At 50.6% G+C, this 22,377-nt stretch overlaps 1 protein-coding gene across 3 annotated transcripts; it reads right to left on the reverse strand.

The window, feature by feature from the left end:
• Positions 1-12,733: 12,733 nt before the first annotated feature.
• C1QB (complement C1q B chain) lies at positions 12,734-19,644 on the reverse strand. 3 transcript variants are annotated; one of them, XM_081574547.1, is made up of 4 exons: positions 19,567-19,644; positions 19,151-19,287; positions 14,791-14,982; positions 12,734-13,569 (listed from the first exon to the last, which is right to left on the reverse strand). In XM_081574547.1, exons 3-4 carry the CDS (start codon positions 14,957-14,959, stop codon positions 12,995-12,997), a joined length of 744 nt encoding a protein of 247 aa, XP_081430673.1. In that variant the 5' UTR covers positions 14,960-14,982; positions 19,151-19,287; positions 19,567-19,644; the 3' UTR covers positions 12,734-12,994. The 3 variants fall into 3 exon arrangements, with proteins under 3 accessions (XP_081430673.1, XP_081430674.1, XP_081430672.1); XM_081574548.1 differs by having other exon boundaries at positions 14,791-15,562; XM_081574546.1 differs by lacking the exon at positions 19,151-19,287.
• Between the last annotated feature and the right edge of the window lie 2,733 nt (positions 19,645-22,377).

Here is a 22,377-nt window from a genome sequence, read left to right on the forward strand (position 1 = left end):
CTGGCCCCGGAGTGGGACCTGGAGGGCTTTTGTCACATTACACACCGCCATGGGTGTGTCTTCCTTCAGACACCGGCTTTCGGACCCCCTTGGGGCTTCTGGGGAGGAGTCCTCTTCAGCCTGATGGCCTAGCAGGGTCATCCGCAGGCCCTAGACTCAGATCTGGGTCAGATTCCCACTTCAGCCACATTCCAGGGAGCTCTTCATCACTCTGGGCCTTCATTTCCTCATCTGCAAAACATGATTAATGAAAACATTTCCTCGTAAAGAGGCTGTTACAATGAATGAAGCTCATGCGGTACAGAAGCTAGCAGAGAGCCCGGTACACACGAGGTCCTCATTAAATGAATTTTCATCGTTGATACTTCAAGAGAACAGCTCAAGAGCCACGCTATCTTAGTCTGTGTCCCAGCTCTGTCTTAGCCAACTTATTGTAACCTCCCTGTACCTCAGTTTCCATATCCGTGAAATGGGTTTAATAATAGTACCTGCCTCATGGGACTCAAACACGTTAAGATATAGAAAGTGCTTAGAATGGAGCCTGGAACAAAGGAGGAGCAGAGCCAATGCCAGCTGCTATTGTTGCCTTCTTCTGAGGTTAAAGAGTAGTCAGTGAGGGTCCGTTTCCCTCTCCTCATCCTGCCGCTCCTGGGTCTGGCATGCGAGTCCCATTCTTTGTCTGGGGTTTGGGGCTGCAGGCTGGTGAGTTCACTTCCCGCTCTGGGTTTTTCCTCCAGCCTGGCTGGGGCACTCCAAGAGCGTCCAGGGGCTTCTCTCCCCACACAGCTCTGCCCTTCGGTTAGTCATTGAACCACCCCTCTCCCACAGCCCAGCCCCAACCACTCGTTCACTTCCTGGAAGAGATTTCGAGGTCCCCGAGCCGAGATGACCCAGAGATTCCCCTGGTCCAACCCTGCTCATGTTACAGATGGGGAAACTGAGGCTCAAGAGGGAAAGCCAGGGACGTGCCTGGTGGTCCATTGGTTAAGAATTCGCCTTCCTATGGCAAAAACTACTACAATATTGTAAAGTAATTAGCCCTCAACTAAAATAAATAAATTTATTTAAAAAAAAAAAAAAAAGAATTCGCCTTCCAAAGCAGGGGGTACAGGTTTGATCTCTGGTTGGGAACTAAGATCCCACAAGCCTTGAGGCAACTAAGTTGCAGCAAGGACTCAGTGCAGCCAAAAAACAAAAGTGAGAGGGAAACTTAAAAAAAAAAATAGGAGGAGGGGGAACCACACAGCAAATGGCTGCTCGGGCCGGAACTTGAACCCAGATCTCTAGCTCTCTGTCCAGGGTACTTTCTCTGCACCAAGTTGCTTTTGGAAGCACCTGGCCATAACTGGTGCTCAGTCCAGAGAGGACTGAGCTCACCACTGAAATCCAGGCCTAGGGAGCATCTAGAGTCTCAGTAGTACTATGCCCTGACCACCAGGGCTAGCAAGGACCTGGGCGGGCAGGCTTGGGTCTCATGACAGCGCTCTGGAAGGTAGAGCCTGGCCAGGCCAGGGATCACCGCACCCCCCTCCCCTTTTATAGTCCCAAAGAGTAGAGTCACTTAGCTGAGGTCACAGTGAGTCAATGACTCTGAAACCAGCACACCCTCATCCTACTTTGCCCGCATTAACTCTTTAACGTCCTTTCACTAAGAATCTCCAAGTCCCTACCTACCGCTTGAATCCAATTCACGTGACATCCTTTGAGCATCTCTGCAGACAAAGTGTGCAGCTCCATTCCCCAGTGTCGATACTGGGTACCATACAAGCATTATCCTTTTCTTCTTAATAGCCCTCAGTGCACAGATTAGGGGCTTTACTTTTTACAAATGAGATAAAAAGGCTCAAAGGGTATAGGTGACTGCAGGTCACACAATTACTAACCTGGTCAGTACAGACTGTCTCTCTCGCCACTCCTTGCAGGCCCTATACTGATTTCCAGCCCCGAGAAACAGGAGGAATGAAGACATGTTTTTCAGATCTCCTTCTCCGGAAACCAGCTGGGGCGGTCCCGGCGAGGCTGACATTTATGTCCTGCCTTTAATCACATTAGCTGACGTGTTCCAAACAAGGTCTGCACATGACTTTTTAACGAGGGCCCAGCTGTCTCTCCCGAGGAAACCTGTGCCTACGGGGAGGGCTGCCCAGAGAGGTGTGAACTCAGGAACCAGAGCTTGTAGCCCGCCCCGCGGAGCAGCCCACATGCCTGCTGCAAACCCCGGCTGGGGGCAGATACGGAAGTTTGTCCCAAGATGGGCTCAGGACTCTTCCGTGTGCAAAGCCTGTCTGCCTCTTGCAGCTTCTCTGGACCCCACAACAGCCAATAATCTCATTTTTCAGATGAGGATGCTCATAGTTGTTGTGGATCTACTGTGTATAGGGCGTGGCAAGCAGTTCTTGATAAGAACGACTCTTTTTTAAAAAGTTTTTTTTTCTTGTATGGCAGAATTTTTATTACATTGAAAAGGGGCAGAGAAATCTTCTGACAAAGACATCAGAAGGGGGACGGAGAGTGCCCCCCTCTTTTTTAAAAAGATTTTTTTATGTTGACTCTTTTTAAAGGCTTTATTGAATTTGTTACAACATTGCCTCTGTTTTATGTCTTGGCTTTTTGGCCATGAGGAGTGTGGGATCTTCCCCATGGCGGATTGAACCAGCACCCCTTGCTGCATTGGAAGGTGGAGTTTTAACCACTGGACTGCCAAGGAATTTCCCCCAAATCCTGGTGGTGTGCATACTACACACCAGGCAGGCATTTTACATGCACTACCTCATCTAGCACTCGCACCAATATTAGCTGATACAGCTCCATCTTGCAGCCGAGGAAACAAAAGCTCAGGATCGGGCTGACTTCCTCGCCCCAAGGTCACCCAGCCAGAATGTGGCTAAGCTGAACCGGGACCAAGTGGGGGTCTTGTGAGAAGCCAATGAGGGAAGGCTCGTAAAGCACTGGGCATGGTGCCTGACGCCTGCTTGGTGCTTTGTAGACTGTGCCTCTCCTGCCCTCTTTCTACCGCCAGCTTGTTTGCATTCTCCCTGCTCCCCCTGATGTTGTAAGAGCTTGTAGGGACAAATACGTGGCAAGATGGCACAGGTGAGGAGAATCTGCAAAAGACAGTGGGAAAGGGGGGTGAGGAGGCAGGAAGATCTGGAATGGAAGCGAGGACGGAGGCTTCCAAGAAAATATGTTCCACCGGCTGTGCCCACTCTCTGCTGGTAGATCGCGCTGGAGCCACTAGGGGCTCAGTCCTCTTTGCGTCATTGAGGAATAAGCCCCGGTCTCATCACCTCTGAGTGAGGGTGATAAGCCCACATCGGGGGGTGGGGAGGGGGTAGCCCATTAAACGGGCTAATGTCCATGTGACATTCATGATCTCAGCTAAGTTTCTCCCACCTTCCTGTCTTTATTTCCCTTGGACATGCCAGATCTTCCCAAGGAAACGGTCCCAAGGGCCTAGGAAACACGATTGCATTCCCTTTCATTTGGGGCAGGCCCTGATTCTGACATTCCTCCCACTTGGCCTTTCTCCTTTCCATTCAACAACTATTTACTGGCCCTATACTATGGGCATCTGTCTCCAAACCCTGTACTGTCTGGAGCAAGAAAAATTTACTGATTAATTTGTTGTAACACACATTTGCTTTCATTCATTAGTCTGATAAGTATGAATCTTCCGGGCTCTCTGAGCCGTGGCATGTCTGTTTCTAGCCTCCTTTGTTCCCTTAGGGTCCTGGCTACAGTCTGTACAGGTGAGGACACTGGCTAAGTGAGGTGTGACGGGGGACCTGTGCACTGCCTCCTTCCTGATCAGTGACCTGGTAATAAATTTTCTTTCGTTTCCTTTGGGGAACACAAGCCCTCCTAGATTCCTGATCAGTACACTTGGGGCGGGCCTGAGAACCTCTGTTGCAAGGTAAGTCTAATGCGGCTGATCTAGTGCAAATCCTTCCTTCTGTGGGGAAGTCTGAGGCTCAGAGATGGGTAGCAATTTGTCCGAGGTCACACAGTGAGTCGGATTCTGAGGTCAGCGTGGAGCTAGGAGTTCCTGGCTTCTCACCCAGGGTGCTTCCTGCCCTGCCAGGTCCCCTCACTGTGGGTGTCCCTGCTTGGGTGGGCCCCGCTGGATTTCTTGAACAAACACCCTTTTCTCTTGCATCTGGCCAACAGGGTTGTCTGTGAGAATCCCTCCTGGCTATGTGCAAAAATAAACGCAGCTCTCAGCCTGCTCTGAAAGGAGGGCGTGTATTTGTGTGTGTGTGTATGTTGGTTCGTGGGGGCAGCGGTAAAGGAAGGGCACCTGGTACCCGTTGTCAGCAGGAGTCCAGAAAGGCGAGCATGTGGAGGAGAGATGGGAGCTGGGCCCGCAGTGCTCAGAACCAAGGGGTGCTCGGCGTCGGGGAGGTGGACCCTCCACCCTTTGCCCTTGCCTGTGTCTCCCCGTGAACTCGCCCAGCATCACCAGCAGAACATAATCACATGACCATGATGGCAACAATAACAGCAAGAGGTTCGTCACCGAGCGCTCGCCAGCTCCCAGCTCCTGTACTAACTGCTGCCAGTGGTCACGAGAATTCCAGTTCACAGCAGATCAACAGACTGAACCAGGGCCCCTAACCCTGCCGCTTAAAGTGTGGTCCCTAGTCCAGCAGCATCAACTTCCCCAGGGACCTAGTTAGAAAAATAGACTCTCAGGCGCCACCCCAGGCCTGCTGCGCTTGAATACATATTTTATCAAGACTCCGGGTGGGTTTGGAGCGCGTGAGAGTTTGAGCGGTCTTGCAGCATCACAGCACCCCAGTTCCAATGACAACTCACCATCAGTAACTATAGCCAATACCTGTGGAGAACTTTCTGTGTGCCAGGGGCTCTGCCCATAGAATCCCATTTAGCCCTCATTACCTTTCGAGGGTGTCTGTGATCATCACCCGCATGGTACAGATTGAGGAAACAGTAACAGTAAATTAAGTAACCAGCCCGAGAACGCACAGCCTGTACGTGGCGAGGTGGGGAACTGAATACAGCCGCTCTGTCCTTCCGCTTGGTGAGCCCCCAGCCTCTCCTCCCTCCCTGTGTTTCTCATCTTGTGCGGGTCCCAGCAGACAAGAAGTTTGTCTTCCCTTCTTCCCTCAACCCCATATGGCTCATGGGCTTTTGTGAGGGGAGTCTGGGCTACTGCTGGTCACGGCTTTCGTGTTCACCCGCTCAGCCTTCTCACTGGAGGCAGAGGCCCCCCTGCACTGCAATCACCTGGGGTGTTTGAGGAACGTGTGGATTCCTGGGCCTCCGGGTCATACGGAATCAGAAGCTCTAGGAGGGAGGAGCTAGATACCAGCACATTTCCAGGGGATTTCATCACCCATGGAAAGTAGAGACCCGGTGCCTTTGGTTGCTCAGGGTAGGAACTGCAATGTGCATTTTACAGTCAAAGACAACGACATCCAGAGAGTTTTTCTGTCAGTGTCCCCAGGTTGGAACCTAGCAGGAACCTAACCTAATGGAATGTGGACTGGCTTGGGAATCAGGCAGTTCTGCATCTAAGTTCCTGCTCTTCTCTTTCCAAGCCTAGAGCCACAGTTGGGTCTAAAGCAGAATGGCAAATCCAGCCCAGAGATGCTGTGATAGCCCATTCTTGCTAGCTAAGAATGGTTTTTTATATTTCTAAATGGTTGAAAAAAATCAGAAGAAAAATATTTTGTGACATGAATATTACGTAAAATTCGAATTCCAGTGTCCTTAATGACGGATTGGAACAGAGTCACGCCCACTTGTTTCTATATTGTCTGTGGGCTGTTCTCATGCGACAGAGCAGAGTTGAGAAGTACAGTAGAGATTGTATAGCCCCCAAACCTAAAGTAATTCCTACTGGGTTCTTTACAGAAAAGGTTTGGCAGCCCATAGTGTTCTTGCCTGGAGAATCCCAGGGATGGGGGAGCCTGGTGGGCTGCCATCTATGGGGTTGCACAAAGTCGGACATGACTGAAGTGACTTAGCAGCAGCAGCAGCAGTGCATAACAGTGATTCTCAGACTTCAGCTGCATCATAATCACCTGGAAGGCTTGTTTAAAAACACAGAATGCAGGGCCCTATCCCCAGACTTCCTGATTCACTCAGTCTGGGATGGGGACTGAGAATCTGTATTTTTAACAAGCTCCCAGGTGATGCTGATGCTGGAACCATGCTTTGAGGACCCTAGTTTAGAGGAACTTGGGTCTTCAAAGCTGACCCTCAGCCCCACTCCAGAAGCTCACAGCCCGCCCAGGGAGTGGGATGCGCTTGGGGAGAAGGAAGGGAGGAGGCAGGAGCTTCAGGTCCCATCTCAGGCACCCACCCACCAGCTCCTCTTCCAAGCTGTCCTTCTCCTAGTGTCTGCTCCCCCCTGGTGGCAGCGAGCCTGGAGCTGGCCTGGCTTGTTCAGCCTTGACAGCCCATCCTTCCATTTGGAAACACATTTCAGAGATTTCAAAGTTTACATATCCTTTCCCCTAGGGAGTCCGCTTCTAAGAATTTAATTCAAGAGAAGAATCACGGGTGCATACCAGGATGCACGCTGCATCATCTGTCTGCAAGAGGGTAACACAGAAGAACAGGGAAGTCACTTGACACGCTGGCACAGCTGGTAAAATGTTCAGGCAGGATTTGATCTTAAGTCTGTCTGACTCAAGAGCCCGTGGCCTCAGCCGCCACATCACACAGCCCCACGAGGCTCTCTTGCCTGCTCTGGGGAGCAGTGACTCCCAAGCCAAACTGGCCTGTGTTGAATCCTTGTTGTATTACTTACTAGTGTGTTGTGTCAGGCAAACCACATAACTGCTCTGTGCCTCCAAGATCCCCTCTGTAAAAGGGGGACATGATTGCAAAAGTCACCAAGCGTCAGGCACTCTGTGAGCTGTTATTATTATTACTTATCAAGCCCTCCTCTTCCTTCTTTGCTTTTACCCTCCTTTCCCTTCCTTAATTGGCTCAAAGCTTTTGGGTCACTGGGAGGGACTGGGGTGGACATGGAGAAGCAAGGATAGGGCACCGAGGTGCCTACCAGGTGGCAGACCTGGTAGGGCCACACACACCATGCTGGAAACTTCCCTGCCCACCCTACAGTCTGGGCAGGAGGGCACAGAGTGTAATACATGGTTCCTTGGGTTCCATGGAACACGTGGTTCCCTGGATCAACATCCTAAATCTTCTGTGTGGCATGGGCAAGTAACATCCCCTCTGTGAGCTTCAACATTCTTATCTATAGAATGGGAACAATTAAATTAGGACAGTGGTTCTTTCAGTGTGGTCCTCAGGCAGTAGCAGCAGCAGCAGCATGTGGGAACTCTCAGGAAATGCCAGTTCTAAGAAACCCTCCTGGTGATTGTGGTGCCTGCTGACGTTTGAGAACCATAGGATTAGAAGATTTGCTCCTTAGGCTGGTTGTAACTAGCGCAGGAGAGAATATTTGCTGGGCGTTTAGGTCGATAATCATGAACTATTATTATTTCTGAAAAATATTTATTTATTTGCCTGTGCCAGCTCTTAGTTGTAACATGTGGGACCTACTGCCTTGACCAGGGATTGAACCCGGGCCCCCTGAATTGGGAGTGTGGAGTCTTAGCCATTGGACCACCAGGGATGTCCCCTGAACCACTATTATAGGTCTGCTCTTTCTTGGCCTCAGCTGATTGGGCAAGGAATGTCCTTGTTCCAAGCTGTGTCAATCAGATATCCCCTCTCCTGCGAACTGGTGATTGGAGATGTTAGTCTCTATATTACTTCCTCCAGGGGTATACGGGCTGACTTGGCGGTCACTGGGGGCATGCATTTTTCTCCATTTGCCTCAACAGTTAAGAGGACCAGCCTGCAGAGAGAGGCTCAGATCCAAGAGCTCTCAGAGGAAACCCGGTCAGGCTCCCATGTCCACTGAGACTGGGCTGTCCCACCTGCTCCTAGCTCCTGTAGGAGAACTCTGGCCTCTCCTGATAAGTCCATCCTTTCCTACTTTATTGTTTCTAGGAGGTTTCTGGGAAGCCTGGAAACTAAAAGGACTCTGGCATGTTGAGGGTAATGAGTCAGGGTCAAAGTGGGTACATGAAGGTCAAGGTGCACAGGCCCAAGGAGATCACTTCCCTTCCTTCCCCTGCCCAACTGTTAGCCCATCCAGGAGATCTGAGTTTCAACCCCATCCCCTTTGAGAAGGGACATGGGGGAAAAGGCAGGTCCAGACAGTGATGGAATAGGTGAAGTCCCGAGACCCATCTAGGGTCACCTCTAGAATTCCCCATTAGTCTTGGTTTTGGTTCCTGTGATGAAACCTCAGCTGTTTCCCTGGAGAGCTGAAAAAGTGAACCCTCCCCAGGGGGTGCGAGAGAGCAATAACAAAGGTGAAGGGTTTAGATATATTCATGCTTGTGTAAAGCAAGGTATGTTTGATTGCAGTGGGCATGGCTGAACATGCAGTGAGAGTCCCGGATTTCTAGCAGATCTAGAATCTGGGTGGGGAGGCACAGAGGGGCACTGTTCAGAGTGCTGTCATTGGGGGGAGGCTGGTGGAGGAAAGGCAGCAGGGTCAGGGTTTATGGGTCAGAAGTCAGAGGACTGTGGGTCTTGCAGGAGAGGCAGCCGGCCTGAGGCAGCACCAGAGACAAATTATGCTGTTATCTTGGCCGTGGCTGACTTTGCCTGGATCCTTGTGGCTGGTTGGGAGGCCCTGCACGTGCTTGACACCAGCAGCCAGATCTGCCCTTGGGGTGAAGTGGAGCCACGCACAGACAGACCCAATGGTAGAAGCTCGAGAACATGGATCCTGGGGTCCAATGCGTTCAGGTGAGAGGCTGGGAGACTGCAGAAGGGAATTCCAACAGGAGAGGGGATCGAGACCTTTTAGAACTAACAACACCCAAAAAAGATTTCCTTTTCATTATAGGGGACTGGAATGCAAAAGTAGGAAGTCAAGAAACAACTGGAGTAACGGGCAAATTTGGCCTTGGAGTACAGAATGAAGCAGGGCAAAGGCTAATAGAGTTCTGCCAAGAGAATGTACTGGTCATAGCAAACATCCTCTTCCAACAACACAAGAGAATACTCTACACATGGACATCACAAGATGGTCAATACCAAAATCAGATTGCTTATATTCTTTGCAGCCGAAGATGGAGAAGCTCTATACAGTCAGCAAAAACAAGACCGGGAGCTGACTGTGGCTCAGATCATGAACTCCTTATTGCCAAATTCAGACTTAAATTGAAGAAAGCAGGGAAAACCACTAGACCATTCGTGTATGACCTAAATCAAATCCTTTATGATTATACAGTGGAAGTGAGAAATAGATTCAAGGGATTAGATCTGATAGACAGAGTGCCTGATGAATTATGGACAGAGGTTCATGACATTGTATGGAGACAGGGATCAAGATCATCCCCAAGAAAAAGAAATGCAAAAAAGCAAAATGGCTGTCTGAGGAGGCCTTATAAATGGCTGTGAAAAGAAGAGAAGTGAAAGGCAAAGGAGAAAAGGAAAGATATACCCATTTGAATGCAGAGTTCCAAAGAATAGCAAGGAGAGATAAGAAAGCCTTCCTCAGTGATCATTGCAAAGAAATAGAGGAAAACAATAGAATGGGAAAGACTAGAGATTGCTTCAAGAAAATTAGAGATACCAAGGGAACATTTCATGTAAACGTAGACACAATAAGGACAGAAATGGTATGGACCTAACAGAAGCAGAAGATATTAAGAAGAGGTGGCAAGAATACACAGAAGAATCATACGAAAAAAGATCTTCACGACTCAGATAATCACGATGGTATGATCACTAAACCTAGAGCCAGACATCCTGGAATGCGAAGTCAAGTGGGCCTTAGAAAGCATCAGTACGAGCAAAGCTAGTGGAGGTGATGGAATTCCAGTTGAGCTATTTCAAATCCTAAAAGATGATGCTGCGAAAGTGCTGCACTCAATATGCCAGCAAATTTGGAAAACTCAGCAGTGGCCACAGGACTGGAAAAGGTCGGTTTTCATTCCAATGCCAAAGAAAGGCAATGCCAAAGAATGCTCAAACTACCGCACAATTGCACTCATCTCACATGCTAGCAAAGTAATGCTCAAAACTCTCCAAGCCAGGCTTCAACAGTACATGAACTGTGAATTTCCAGATGTTCAAGGTAGTTTTAGAAAAGGCAGAGGAACCAGATATCAAATTGCCAACATCTGTTGGATTATCAAAAAAGCAACAGAGTTCCAGAAAAACATCTATTTCTGCTTTATTGACTACACCAAGCCTTTGACTGTGGATCACAACAAACTGTGGAAAATTCTTAAAGAGATGGGAATACCAGACCATCTGACCTGCCTCCTGAGAAATCTGTATGCAGGTCAGGAAGCAACAGTTAGAACTGGACATGGAACAACAGATTGGTTCCAAATAGGAAAAGGAGTACGTCAAGGCTGTATATTGTCACCCTGCTTATTTAACTTATATGCAGAGTACATCATGAGAAACGCTGGGCTGGATGAAGCACAATCTGGAATCAAGATTGCTGGGAAGAATATCAATAACCTCAGATATGCAGATGACACCACCTGTATGACAGAAAGCAAAGAACTAAAGAGCCTCTTGATGAAAGTGAAAGAGGAGAGTGAAAAAGTTGACTTAAAGCTCAACATTCAGAAAACTAAGATCATGGCATCTGGTCCCATCACTTCATGGGAAATAGATGGGGAAACAGTGGAAACAGTGACAGACTTTATTTTGGGGGGGCTTCAAAATCACTGCAGATGGTGATTGCAGCCATGAAATTAAAAGACACCTACTCCTTGGAAGAAAAGCTCTAACCAACCTAGACAGCATATTAAAAAGCAGAGACATTACTTTGCCAACAAAACTCCATCTAGTCAAGGCTATGGTTTTTCCAGTAGTCATGTATGGATGTGAGAAAGTCATGTATGAAAGAAAGCTAAGTGCTGAAGAATTGATGCTTTTGAACTGTGGTGTTGGAGAAAACTCTTGAGAGTCCCTTGGACTGAGAGGAGATCCAACCAGTCCATCCTAAAGGAGATCAGTCCTGAATATTCATTGGAAGGACTGATGCTGAAGCTGAAACTCCAATACTTCGGCCACCTGATGCGAAGAGCTGACTCATTGGGAAAGACCCTGATGCTGGGAAAGATTGAAGGAGGGAGGAGAAGGGGATGACAGAGAATGAGATGGTTGGATGGCATCATCAATTCAATGGACATGAGTTTGAGCACGCTCTGGGAGATGGTGATGGACAGGGAGGCCTGGCGTGCTGCAGTCCATGGGGTTGCAAAGAGTCAGACAGGACTGAGCGACAGAACTAAACTGAAGTGCCTTAAATCCCTCCTACCTCTGGACAGGATTGGTTGAGAGTCTTGGTGGGTGGGGCTAGTAGGAGGGGCTGCAGGGAGCAGGCGCAGGGCTGGGCGGGGTTCAGCAATGAGCAGGTTAAGGGGCTCACAGCTTAGCCCGGGAGACGGGGTGAGCATGAGTAAAGGCTGCTGCTGCTGCTGCTGAGTAAAGGCTAGATGAAGGCATTGTGTGCTCAGACCTGAACAACTGAGAATTGGGGTTAGGGACGTCCGACGAGTAGGGGCTGCGAGGGCTGAAATGGTTCACTTTTACGGAGAAGGTGTGACTTGAATGAGGTTTAAAAGGGTGGTTAGATAGGTAGAGTGGAAGGGAAACGTCAGATCATTGAGGCAGGAGAGCATGCATCTTGCCTAGAGGACGGAAAGGGCCCAGCTGGTCTGGAGTGAAGATATTCTTTGTCCAGGAGAGGCGAGATTGGGACTAGAAGGTCAATTCATAGAGAGGCTTGAATGCCAGGCTCGTGGACAGGGATTATGTCCAGTTGGCAGTGGGGAGCCATTGAATGCTGCGTGTTCTAACTGGATGGCTGAGCTTGAGTCAGGCTGGGAAGATATTGGGACGGAGAGCACGTGAGGAGAATCAAAAGGGGAAGGATCTTGATTCCAAGGTCAGTTAAGACTGAAAAAGGCTCTTTGATCCTTTGGGTGGAGGTATGTAATGTTACATGCAGAAAACCCCTTTAGGGGCCTAGATATCTTGTCTTGAAAGAGGTCTCAGGTCATCAATGGATAGACCTGCCTCCCAGCTCATCTGTGGGGTTGAGAGCAATCCCTTCACCCCTACAAATCCTCAGTTTTCTTCTCTGTGAATTGGGCATGAGTTAGCCTGTCTTCAAGGATGAGTGTGGGGATTAATGAGAGAAGGAAGAAAGGGTCTAGCCCAGTGTTTGGAACATAATAGGTGCCCAGCAGATGGTGTTCCCTCCCCATCTGCCATTGTGTGGCTGGCACAGAGCTGGACACAAAGCCTGGCCCTCCAGTCACCACCAATCAGATAGAGTTTATGCTTTCAGAAAGGGAAGTTTGGGCTTCCCTCATAGCTCAGTTGGTAAAGAATCTGCCTGCAATGCAGGAGATTGCAGTTCGATTCCTGCATTGGGAAGATCCACTGGAGAAGGGATAGGCTACCTACTCCAGTATTCTTGGGCTTCCCTTGTGGCTCAGCTGGTAAAGAATCCGCCTGCAATGCGGGAGACCTGGGTTCGATCCCTGGGTTGGGAAGATCCCCTGGAGAAGGGAAAGCCTACCCACTCCAGTATTCTGGCCTGGAGAATTCCATGGACTGTATGGTCCATGGGGTCGCAAAGAGTCGGACACGACTGAGCGACTTTCACTCACTCTGCTTTTAGAAGTCATTCATTATTCAATCATTCAGAGTCATTCCAGAGGTCATTTATTGTTTGGTCATTGAACCAGCATTCAAGCAACATTTCCAAGCACCTACTATGTGCTACTTGCGGGGACACAGAGTTGAATTAGACCACTATCCCTTGGCCTTGGAAACTTTATTAACTCATTCATTCAGCAACGCCCATGGAGCCCTACTGTGCGCTTTGGCTGGGATATGGGGGGTGGTGTTGGGGAGAAAGAGAGCTTGGCTGGTGGGGGCAGGAGTGACTAGGCCCCACAGGTCATGCCTCTGAGTCAGGGAAGAGCAGGAACCCGGAGAAGATACTGTTGGCACCGTCGATGCCCACCAGGGCATTCTTTTCGGTGGCCTGCAGGAAGACGGTCTCATCCTTCTCCAGCTTGAGCACGACGCTGCCCGTGGTGACCTGGAAGGTGTTCTGGACATAGTCGCAGAAGGTGACCACCTTCTTGGGCTCCTCCCGGCCCCGCATGAGGTTCACGCACAGCTGGCCGCGGGAGCTGGCATGGTAGGTGAAGAAGTAGAGCCCGGGCACCTTGCTTGTGAACTTGCTGCTCCGACCCTCGTAGTTTTCATTGGCATTGGTGATCACTTGGTCGAAGCGAATGGCCTGGCCCGATTTCAGGTGGTAGTTGATGGTGCGCGAGGCCGAGAAGGCAATTTTCTGTGTGGCCCTGTAGTCTCCCCATTCACCCTTGGGGCCGCGGGCTCCGGGAGGCCCTGGGACACCCTTGGGCCCAACGGGGCCCTTGGGGCCAACTTTTCCCGGCATCCCAGGAAAGCCTGGGTCCCCCTTCTCTCCATTCTCGTTGAAGCGTCTATCTAGCCCTGGTAGCCCTGGAAAAGCAGAGACAAGAGAAATGAGGGGGCCAGAGATGGCTGGGGACTGGAAGGAGCTGGGCTGGGAGGCAGGGAGCCTGACTGGGTAGCCTCAGACAGGCCCCTGCTTCCCTCTGGGTCTCTGTGTCCCATCTGTGAACATGAGGATGGGATGCTGGCAGGCCTGAAAGTCTCCTTCCAGCCCAGCTTTCCACATCTGGGATGTGCTTGGTGGTAATGGGGACCGATGCCTGTGGGGTGGGGAGTGGTGTCTTGCTGAACTTGAAAGTGGGCATTAGAACCCTTCTCATCCCACCACTCCAAACTCCTCCTTGGTTTGGCACAAGATATAAAACCTTTTCTTCCAGGAGAGCAGCAGAGTCTAGTTACTGTGAACGCGGGCTCAGGGGACAGGCAGGTGAGTTTCTCACATCATCTCTGCCATTCTTAGTTGTGTCCCCTTGACTGAGTCACATTCCCCAAGGCTCAGCTTCCTCATCTGGAAAATGGGGATGATGATATTTTGTGGGCTCGTGAGGATTCGAAGAAATTGTGTGATGAGAGCAGTTGGCTGTGGTTAAATGGATGCGTGAACTAATCTCACAGGGGACTTTGAGGGGCAGGCAGCTTCATTTGAACCCACTGACAACTCTGCAAAGGAGCACCATCCTCATTTTACAGGTGAGGAAAGAGCAGTTCAGAGAGCTGAAGCTGCCGACTCCGGAGGTACCCCAGGACTCTCTGGCCACAGTGGATTTAGTGGTAAGAGAGCCAAGGTTTGGCCTCAGCCTCAACATTGACTGGGCTTCCCCGGTGGCTCAGACAGTAAAGAATCTGCCTGCAATGCGGGAGACCAGGGTTCAATCCCTGGGTGGGGAAGATCCCCTGGAGAAGGAAATGGTAACCCACTCCAGTATTCTTGCCTGGAAAATTCCATGGACAGAGGAGCCTGGTGGGGTACAGTCCACAGGGCCGCAAAGAGTTGGGACATGACAGAGAGACTAACACTTCACTTTCAACATTTACTGGGCTCCCTTGGGCAAGTCAGTAGCCTTTCTGGACATCAGTTTTCCCACCTGTAAAGTGGGAATCAGAATCCTTTCCTTGCAAAGTTATTGTGAAGGGCTTGGCAAGCTGGTGGCTTTGTAAGTGTTTTGCGCTAAGGTGGGCTGCTGACTTGGGAGGTGGGTGATGGGGCCCTGGGGAGTGACCCTCATGTATTCCCAGCATCCACAGTACCTGGCTCTCCCTTTGTCCCTGGAGTCCCAGGCTTGCCGTCGGGGCCTGGTTTCCCGGGAATGCCTGGGATGCCAGGGATGGACGGCCTGAGGCAGTTGCTCTGGGCCTGGGAGACACGGAGCAGACTCAGGAGCAGCAGCACCAACACGCTGCCCTGAGGGGTCTTCATCACGGCCCTGTCTCAGCTGCTCCCTGTTGGGGGACAAGACGACGTGGGTGGTCATGGCCACGGTCTGTTCATTCATTCCTTCCTTTGTTCCTGGGTTCCCTGAGCATCTTATCCACCAGACCCTGTTCCGGGTGCTGGGGGTACCATGATGAACAAGACAGATATGGTCCCTGCCTTCATGGAGCTGACGGTCTGGGGGACAAGAAACGGGGCAACATGCAAGTTAATGGAACTAGTTATATGCTGTGGGGAGCGCTCTGGCTGAAATGCAATGAAAGGGGGCCCCAAGGGCTGGTTTTGTGAGGGGCGTTCTCCTGCCAGATAAGTTTTCTAGACAAGGGAGGCATCTCTGAGAAGTGATGTTTGGGCTGAGACCCAAAGGATCAGACAGGGCTGGGGCAAGAATGTTCCAGGAGGAAAGGACAGAAGGCAAAGGCCCAGAGGCTGCACAGTGTCTGGAGCGTTGAGAACCCGCAGGGAGGTCAGGGTCTTGATTGCTGTGGTTTGAGACTCTGGTCCAAGGGTTCTCAGTCATTAGCGCTTCTGAATTCGGGCCGCCTGTGCTGCTTCCGCAGTGGGCCGCGTCCTATCCTCAGAGCAGCCCTGCACAGAAGAACCAATTTTGCTACACGGACGAGGAGACTGAGGTTCAGAGAAGTCAAGTCACTTGCTCAGGGTCACACAGGGAGGACTGCAGCCAGGACTCGAACCCAGGCCTGTGTGGCACTGAAGCCAGTGACCCTGCCAGTGTAGCAGGCCACCTCTTCTGGTAGAATATTCTCAGGTCTCTCCAAAGGCTCTGAGCCCTGGTGAGAATCCTGGGGAATGACAGAAACCCGGGGTGTCTTGAGCTTGTCAGCATGGCCAGTGCCCGTGGCATCAATTCTCAGGACAGAAGGGACCTTAAAACTCATCTAGTCCAACCCTTAGCTTCTTCCTTCTTTAAAATTGAGGTGATATTCTCATAACACAACTTTAACCATTTTAAAGTGAACATTTCAGTGGTGTTTAGCACATTCACAGTATTTATAACCCTCTCCTCTGTCTAGTTCCAAACTATTTCCATCAATTCAATAACCCTCAAATAACATTCCGTACTCACCAAGGAGTTACCCCCAAACCCCCTCCCTGCTTTGGTCCCTGGCAACCACTCCTCTGCTTTCTGACTCTATGGATTTACCTATTCTGGATATTTCATAGAAGTGGAATTGTATACACTAAGTGACCTTTTGTGTCTGACATTTCATTTAGCACAACATTTCTGAGGTTCACCTACATTGTAACATGGATCAGTACCTCATTCCTTCTTGCAGCTGAATAATATTCCATTGTATGGACATATTACATCTTGTTAATCCATTTATTATTGATTGGCACTTGGGAAGTTTCCACTTTTTGCTTATTGTGAATAGCGCTGCTGTGAACGTTCACGTACAAGGATTTGTCTGAATACTTATTTTTAATTCTTGGGTATATACTTAGGAGTGGAATTACTATGTCTTATGGTAATCCTGTGTTTAACTTCTTGAGGAACCCTCAGCTTACTGTTAAGTCTCCTCAACAATGTCTCTGCCCAGGCCTCTTCCCATCCATGGCTTGTACCATCTCAGTGATGGGAAGCTCATTACCTTCCGAGGCAGTCTGTTCCACCTTTGCCCATATCCAATTTTTCCCCGTCTTTTAAAGCCCCTGTCAAAGCATTTCTCTTCCAGGAAGCCTCCCCTCATTACCCCTCAGCCCATAAAAGCTGAGCAGTCTCCTGCTCTTAGATAGGCGAGCAGAGTGGTCCCAGCCCATCTCCCAGGATAACCATGGGGACCCAGGAGAGGCCGTGGCTGGGAAAGAGTCATGGGGTTTGGGGGCTCTAGTTCAGATCCATAGCTGCTGTTGTCTGATCCTCACAGCACTCTGGAGAAGTGGGTTGTGATTATTTTCCCATCTTGCAGATGAGGACACTGAGATGCAAACATTAGAAAACAACACTTCCTAAATCTCCCAGTGAGTTGGTTAACGGCAGGGCTGTGGTCAGACCCCTGAGCCTTACAGTGCCTGTGCGAACCCAGAATTTGGCACCTCGAGGCCTTCCTGAGATCAGAAAAACCTGCTGATTTGGGCTTGTGTGCTCAGAAAATCAGCCCCAGCCTCCTCGGTCTGGTCCTGATCAGTTCATGGCTCAGACTCCTGAGTGAGGCCGGAAGCTGTGCTGGGTACCACGCAAAGAGGGACTGCAAAGATGGATGTGACCAGGGCCATGAGTGACCAGCTTGCGCTCCGTCACACTCTCAAGAGAGGCTGACATTCTATTTATCTTGCTGGAGGTTTTACAAGCGACAGTTTGACAACCTTAATAATCAATGCATTGGGCACTTAGCAGGTGCCAGGTTCTGTGCCAAATGCTTTACAGGTCGTTCTTTCATTTAATTTGGTCCTTACAGCAGCCCCCTGGGAAAGCACCCCTGCTTTTTCATTTCACAGATGAAGAAACTGGGCAGTGGAGAGAGTGGGAACCTTGTCAAGGTCACACAGCCACGCGTGGCTGGGATTCAAACCCACTTCCACTCGGTCTAAACCCCACGGGGTGTTACATTAAGAGGCCTCTCTGCATGCAAGCTCAGTTGCTTCAGTCATACCCGACTCTGCAACCCTGTGGACCTTAGCCCACCAGGCTCCTCTGTCCATGAGATTCTCCAGACAGGAATACGGGAGTGGGTTGCCATGCCCTCCTCCAGGGGATCCTCCCAACCAAAGGATCGAATCCGCATCTCCTGTGGCTCTTGCATTGTAGGCAGATTCTTTACTGCTCAGCCACTGGGGAAGCCCAGAGGTCTCTCTACCTGGGGGTTAAAACACGGGCTTTGAAGCCAGCTGGCCTGACACAAAGACCTACAGCATGGCCCGTGCTTAGCGCAGTGCTGGAGGTGGGGCCAGTGTTCAGTGATGGCTATTATTATCGCTACTATTATTGCAGCTGCTGTTGGGAGTGTCACCAAAGGTGAGAGGCCTGGAGGGTCAGAAGAAGAGGAACACTGCTCCCACGAGGCTTCTGCTCCTTCTTAGCTATGGGCCTTAGGCAAGTGGCTTCTCTCTGGCCACAGTTTCTCCCTCTGTAAAATGGGGATAATCTAATCCTGATCTCTGCGTGATCTCTGCTGAGCTTTCTCATCAGACTACGAGGAAATAAGAGAAGACAGATGTCAGAGAAATTGCTGGGTGGGCGGAGGGGGTCCTGTGTTCTGATTTCATCTCTGCCTCTGACATACCCTGAATCAGGCTAAGTGTGCTAAGCAGTGCCTGATGGGGTTGGTGGGAGGACAGGTGAGTTAGGGCTCACAATAGCCTAGCATATTGGAAATGCTTAATGAATATTAGCTATTTTTAAATTATCACCATCCTCCGGGAATCCCCAAGTTTCAGGACACCACAGAGGATGCTTGGAAAACTGAAAAAAGAATTTGGTCCCTTTGGGAAATTGGGCTCAGGGAGGGGGTCTGTCAGGCTCAGGCAGCCCAGGAGTGGGGGGAGCTCTGGTTGGCTGCCAGGGGAGGGGGTAGGGGTAGGGGTTGATGATGAGACTCACGTCTCTTGGGGAAGCTGGAGGTGGGGTGCGGGAGTGGGGCGATCTGGGTTCTGGCCTATTTCAGGGGCCACCGAATCTTAGACTTGGGCCAAGACTTAACACTCAGCAGATCTGATCACCCTCTGCCTTCAGCATCCATCAGAACCATCCGCCTCACTCCTCACATCTTTCCTGGCACCATCCATCTTCCTCCAGCTCCAATAGCCCCTTTTCCCCTGACTTGGAGTCAGGCCAGATTGACCTTGAACTCACCCTCCGCTGCTACCTTGCTGCATGACTTCAGGCAAGTACCTTAACTTCCCTGAGTCTTTGGCAAATTTCGTTTCTACCTGACAGGGCTGCCAGAGGATTACATGAGATGGAGCCTAGAAGGAACTTGGTCTCTAGCGCAGTGCCTGACCCCACACCCTCCTGCACAAGTATCGTTGAGTTGTGTCACTGCTAACTAATAACTCATCACAACTCCACCTGCTGTCACCCCACCTCCTCCTTTAAAGAGACTAGCAGAGCTTTCTCACCAGACTGCAAGGAAATAAGAGAAGGCAGGTGCCAGAGAAAGGCTGGGTGGGCGGAGGGGGTTCTGGGTTCTGGTTTTACCTCTGCCTCTGACATACCTTGAGCCAGGCAGTGTGCTAAGCAGTGGCTGAGCTAATCTCCTTTAGGGCTCACAGCACCCCCTGAAAAGTTCTGTTATCCCCCGAGAGGATCCAGGCTGAGAGAGGTTATGTCACTTGTTCCAGATCGCCAGCTCCTGAGAGGCAGAAGCAGGGCTCAGCTCCAGTCTCGGTGACCCCAGAGCCTTTACTCAGATGCCTCCCCATTACCCAGGGCCCAAGTAGCAGCAGACTCCCGAGCTGACCCCCCAGAGGAATTGATTCCCGAGGTCTGGGATGGGGTGCAGGAACCCTCACTGTTCAACACTCCAGGTACCTCTGAGACAGGGGATGTGGGGCCCTACACTCAGGAAGCACCACCCTCCGGCATATTGGTCTTGCCAGCCGGTCCCCCTATTGCTAAGCCCCGTCCTCACCTGGGAACCTGGTGTCCTCTGAGGCCGCTGGGCTGGGCAGAGTGGGACCGGGTGCCGGGAGCCTCCTGCTCTCTGTCCAAAGCGGAAGTTCCATTCCCCAGAGACGAGAGGGGCCTTTCCCTGACGGCACCCTCCCCGGGGCCCGGCAGCCCAGCCTCCTTCCCTGTTGACCCCACTCTCACCCTGTTCTGCTGTCCTCAGGCAGTTTCAGGTCCCATTTCTGCAATCGGAAGGGGTTTACTGTAAATAGGATGGGTGGGTGGCCAGTTTGGTTTCGCCAGCTCAGCAGCTGCTGGGGGGAATAGGGTGTTCCAGGAGAATGTCCACAATGGTGGGGGTGGGGGAGCTCCTGCCATTGCCCCTGACCTCATGAGCTTCTGCAGGAGCTGCGATGTTCCTCCACGAAGTGGAGATGTGGCCGGCCTGCTGCCTGAGGGCTGGGTTTGCAGTCAGAAACCCTGATTCAGATTCGGGCTCTGCCATTAGCAGCTAAACATTTTTAGCCAAGGGAACTCTTTTGTTGTTGTTTAGTTGCTTCAGTCCTGTCCGACTCTTTGCAACGCCATGGACTGTAGCCCACCAGGCTCCTCTGTTTTGGGGATTCTCCAGGCAAGAATACTGGAGTGGGCTACCATTTCCTTCTCCAGGGGATCTTTCTGACCCAGGGATGGAACCCACATCTCCTGCATTGCAAGAGGATTTTAGTGGCTGTAATTACAGAGTTAGGATTCCAGAGAAAACAAGGTTTTGTTGTTGTTGTTGTTTTTATTGCTAAGTCATGTCTGACTCTTTGCGACCCCATGGACTGTAGCCCACCAGGCTCCTCTGTCCATGGGATTTCCCAAGCAAGACCCAAGGATCCAACCTATGTCTCCTGCATTGGCAGGCAGGTTCTTTACCACTGAGCCACCAGGGAACCCCCCGGAGCCCCAGTTTCCTCTGCTGTGTGATGGGACCATAATTGCACTTGCTTTCCAGACTGCACAGGGCGCTGTGGAGCTCAGATGGAATAGTGGAGGAGAAAGAGGAGGGTAAGCTGTAAACTGCAGTGCACATGTTAATTGTTAGTATCAAACTGTTTCCCAGGCCCCCCCTTTCTGGGCTCATCTCTTCTGCTTTGCTTCTCTTCTACAGCCCGGCTCTTTTTCTGTTCTCAGAAAATAATCTAATAATGAAAAGTGAATTTTTAATGTGGTCATTATTTATTTATACCCCTCCTTCTTCTTCCAGGGGACCTGATCCTGTCGCTTGTTGATCCTGGCATCATAGGATTCCAGGAGAGCGGGACTTGGGTGGGCATGGTCACCCCACCCATGCTGTTCATGTTATATATGCGGAAACTGAGGTCTGGGGGGAGAAGGTTATCATTCAACAAATATTTATCAAGAGCCTCTATGTACACTGAAGATGGAGCCACAAGCAAATCAGCCCTGGGTCTGGCCCCCCAAGGAATGTCTCTTCTACTGGAGGAGACTGGTATTAAACATCAGTTCAGTTCAGTCGCTCAGTCGTGTCCAACTCTTTGCAATCCCACGGATTGCAGCGCACCAGGTCTCCTTGTCCATTACCAACTCCTGGAGTTACTCAAACTCATGTCCATTGAGTCAGCAATGCCATCCAACTATCTCATCCTCTGTTGTCCCCTTCTCCTCCCGCCTTCAATCTTTCCCAGCATCAGGGTCTTTTCCAATGAGTCAGTTATTCACATCAGGTGGCCAAAGTATTGGAGTTTCAGCTTCAGCATCAGTCCTTCCAGTGAATATTCAGGACTGATTTCCTTTAGGATGGACTGGTTGGATCTCCTTGCAGTCCAAGGGACTCTCAGACTCTTTGCAACCCCATGGACTATACAGTTCATGGAATTCTCCAGGCCAGAATACTGGAGTGGGTAGCCTTTCCCTTCTCCAGGGGATCTTCCCAACCCAGGGATCGAACCCAGGTCTCCCACATTGCAAGCGGATTCTTTACCAGCTGAGCCACAAGAGAAGCCCAAGAATACTGGGGTGGGTAGCCTATTCTTTCTCCAGTGGATCTTCCCAACCCAGGAATCGAACTGCAGTCTCCTGCATTGTAGGCAGATCCTTTACCAACTGAGCTATCAGGAAAGCCCCGGTATTAACATCAAGGGGCACAGTGGTTTCATTGCTCCTGTGAATAATGTCACAAGAAGTGGCTACTGGAGCCCGTGCCTCATCCTAGTGGCAGATGCAGGACTCAGAGCCAGGCATCCCTGGTGCTGAGATATTAGTCCTCCACTGAGGCTGCATCCAAGGTAACATGAGGTACCTCTCAGGGATGCTTGCCCAGCAAGTCCCAGGAGCTGCCACAGGTCAGGAGGGCTTTCTTGACATCGGTGCTTGGAGATAGAAAATCACTTCGCTTGTGGATGCTGCTTGATGGAAATGAAGTATTTACTGTAGTGGGTGAGAGACTCATTTGATAAAACCCAAGGGTTTCTGAGCCCAACCAAATATAGACCCTCCAGTAATTTGGTGGCTGGTGACAATGGGAAAAATGAACTTGAACTTGAGGAAGAGGCAGAAGGAGCCTAAAACAGGAAGCAGTATGGTTTGGGGCCGGGAAGGTTGGCATCGGCCCCCTGAAAGTTTGAATCCCAGGCCTTCCTCTTTCTAGCTATGTGGCCTCAGGCAGCTTCCCCACATATGAACCAGGGACCTGGACACCTACCTCCTGGAGTGGTTGTGGGGGCCCAGTGAGATAGCCCTGCATGTCCAAGGCTTAGCAGAGCACCCAGCCCTTGGTAGACACCAATGCAAAGTTGAGAGTAGTATGATTTCTCTGAAGAGAAGA

Source organism: Giraffa tippelskirchi, chromosome 3 (genome assembly GCF_054371585.1).
Source record: "Giraffa tippelskirchi isolate mGirTip1 chromosome 3, T2T-mGirTip1v1.2.pri, whole genome shotgun sequence".
In the NCBI taxonomy this organism is placed as follows: domain Eukaryota; kingdom Metazoa; phylum Chordata; class Mammalia; order Artiodactyla; family Giraffidae; genus Giraffa; species Giraffa tippelskirchi.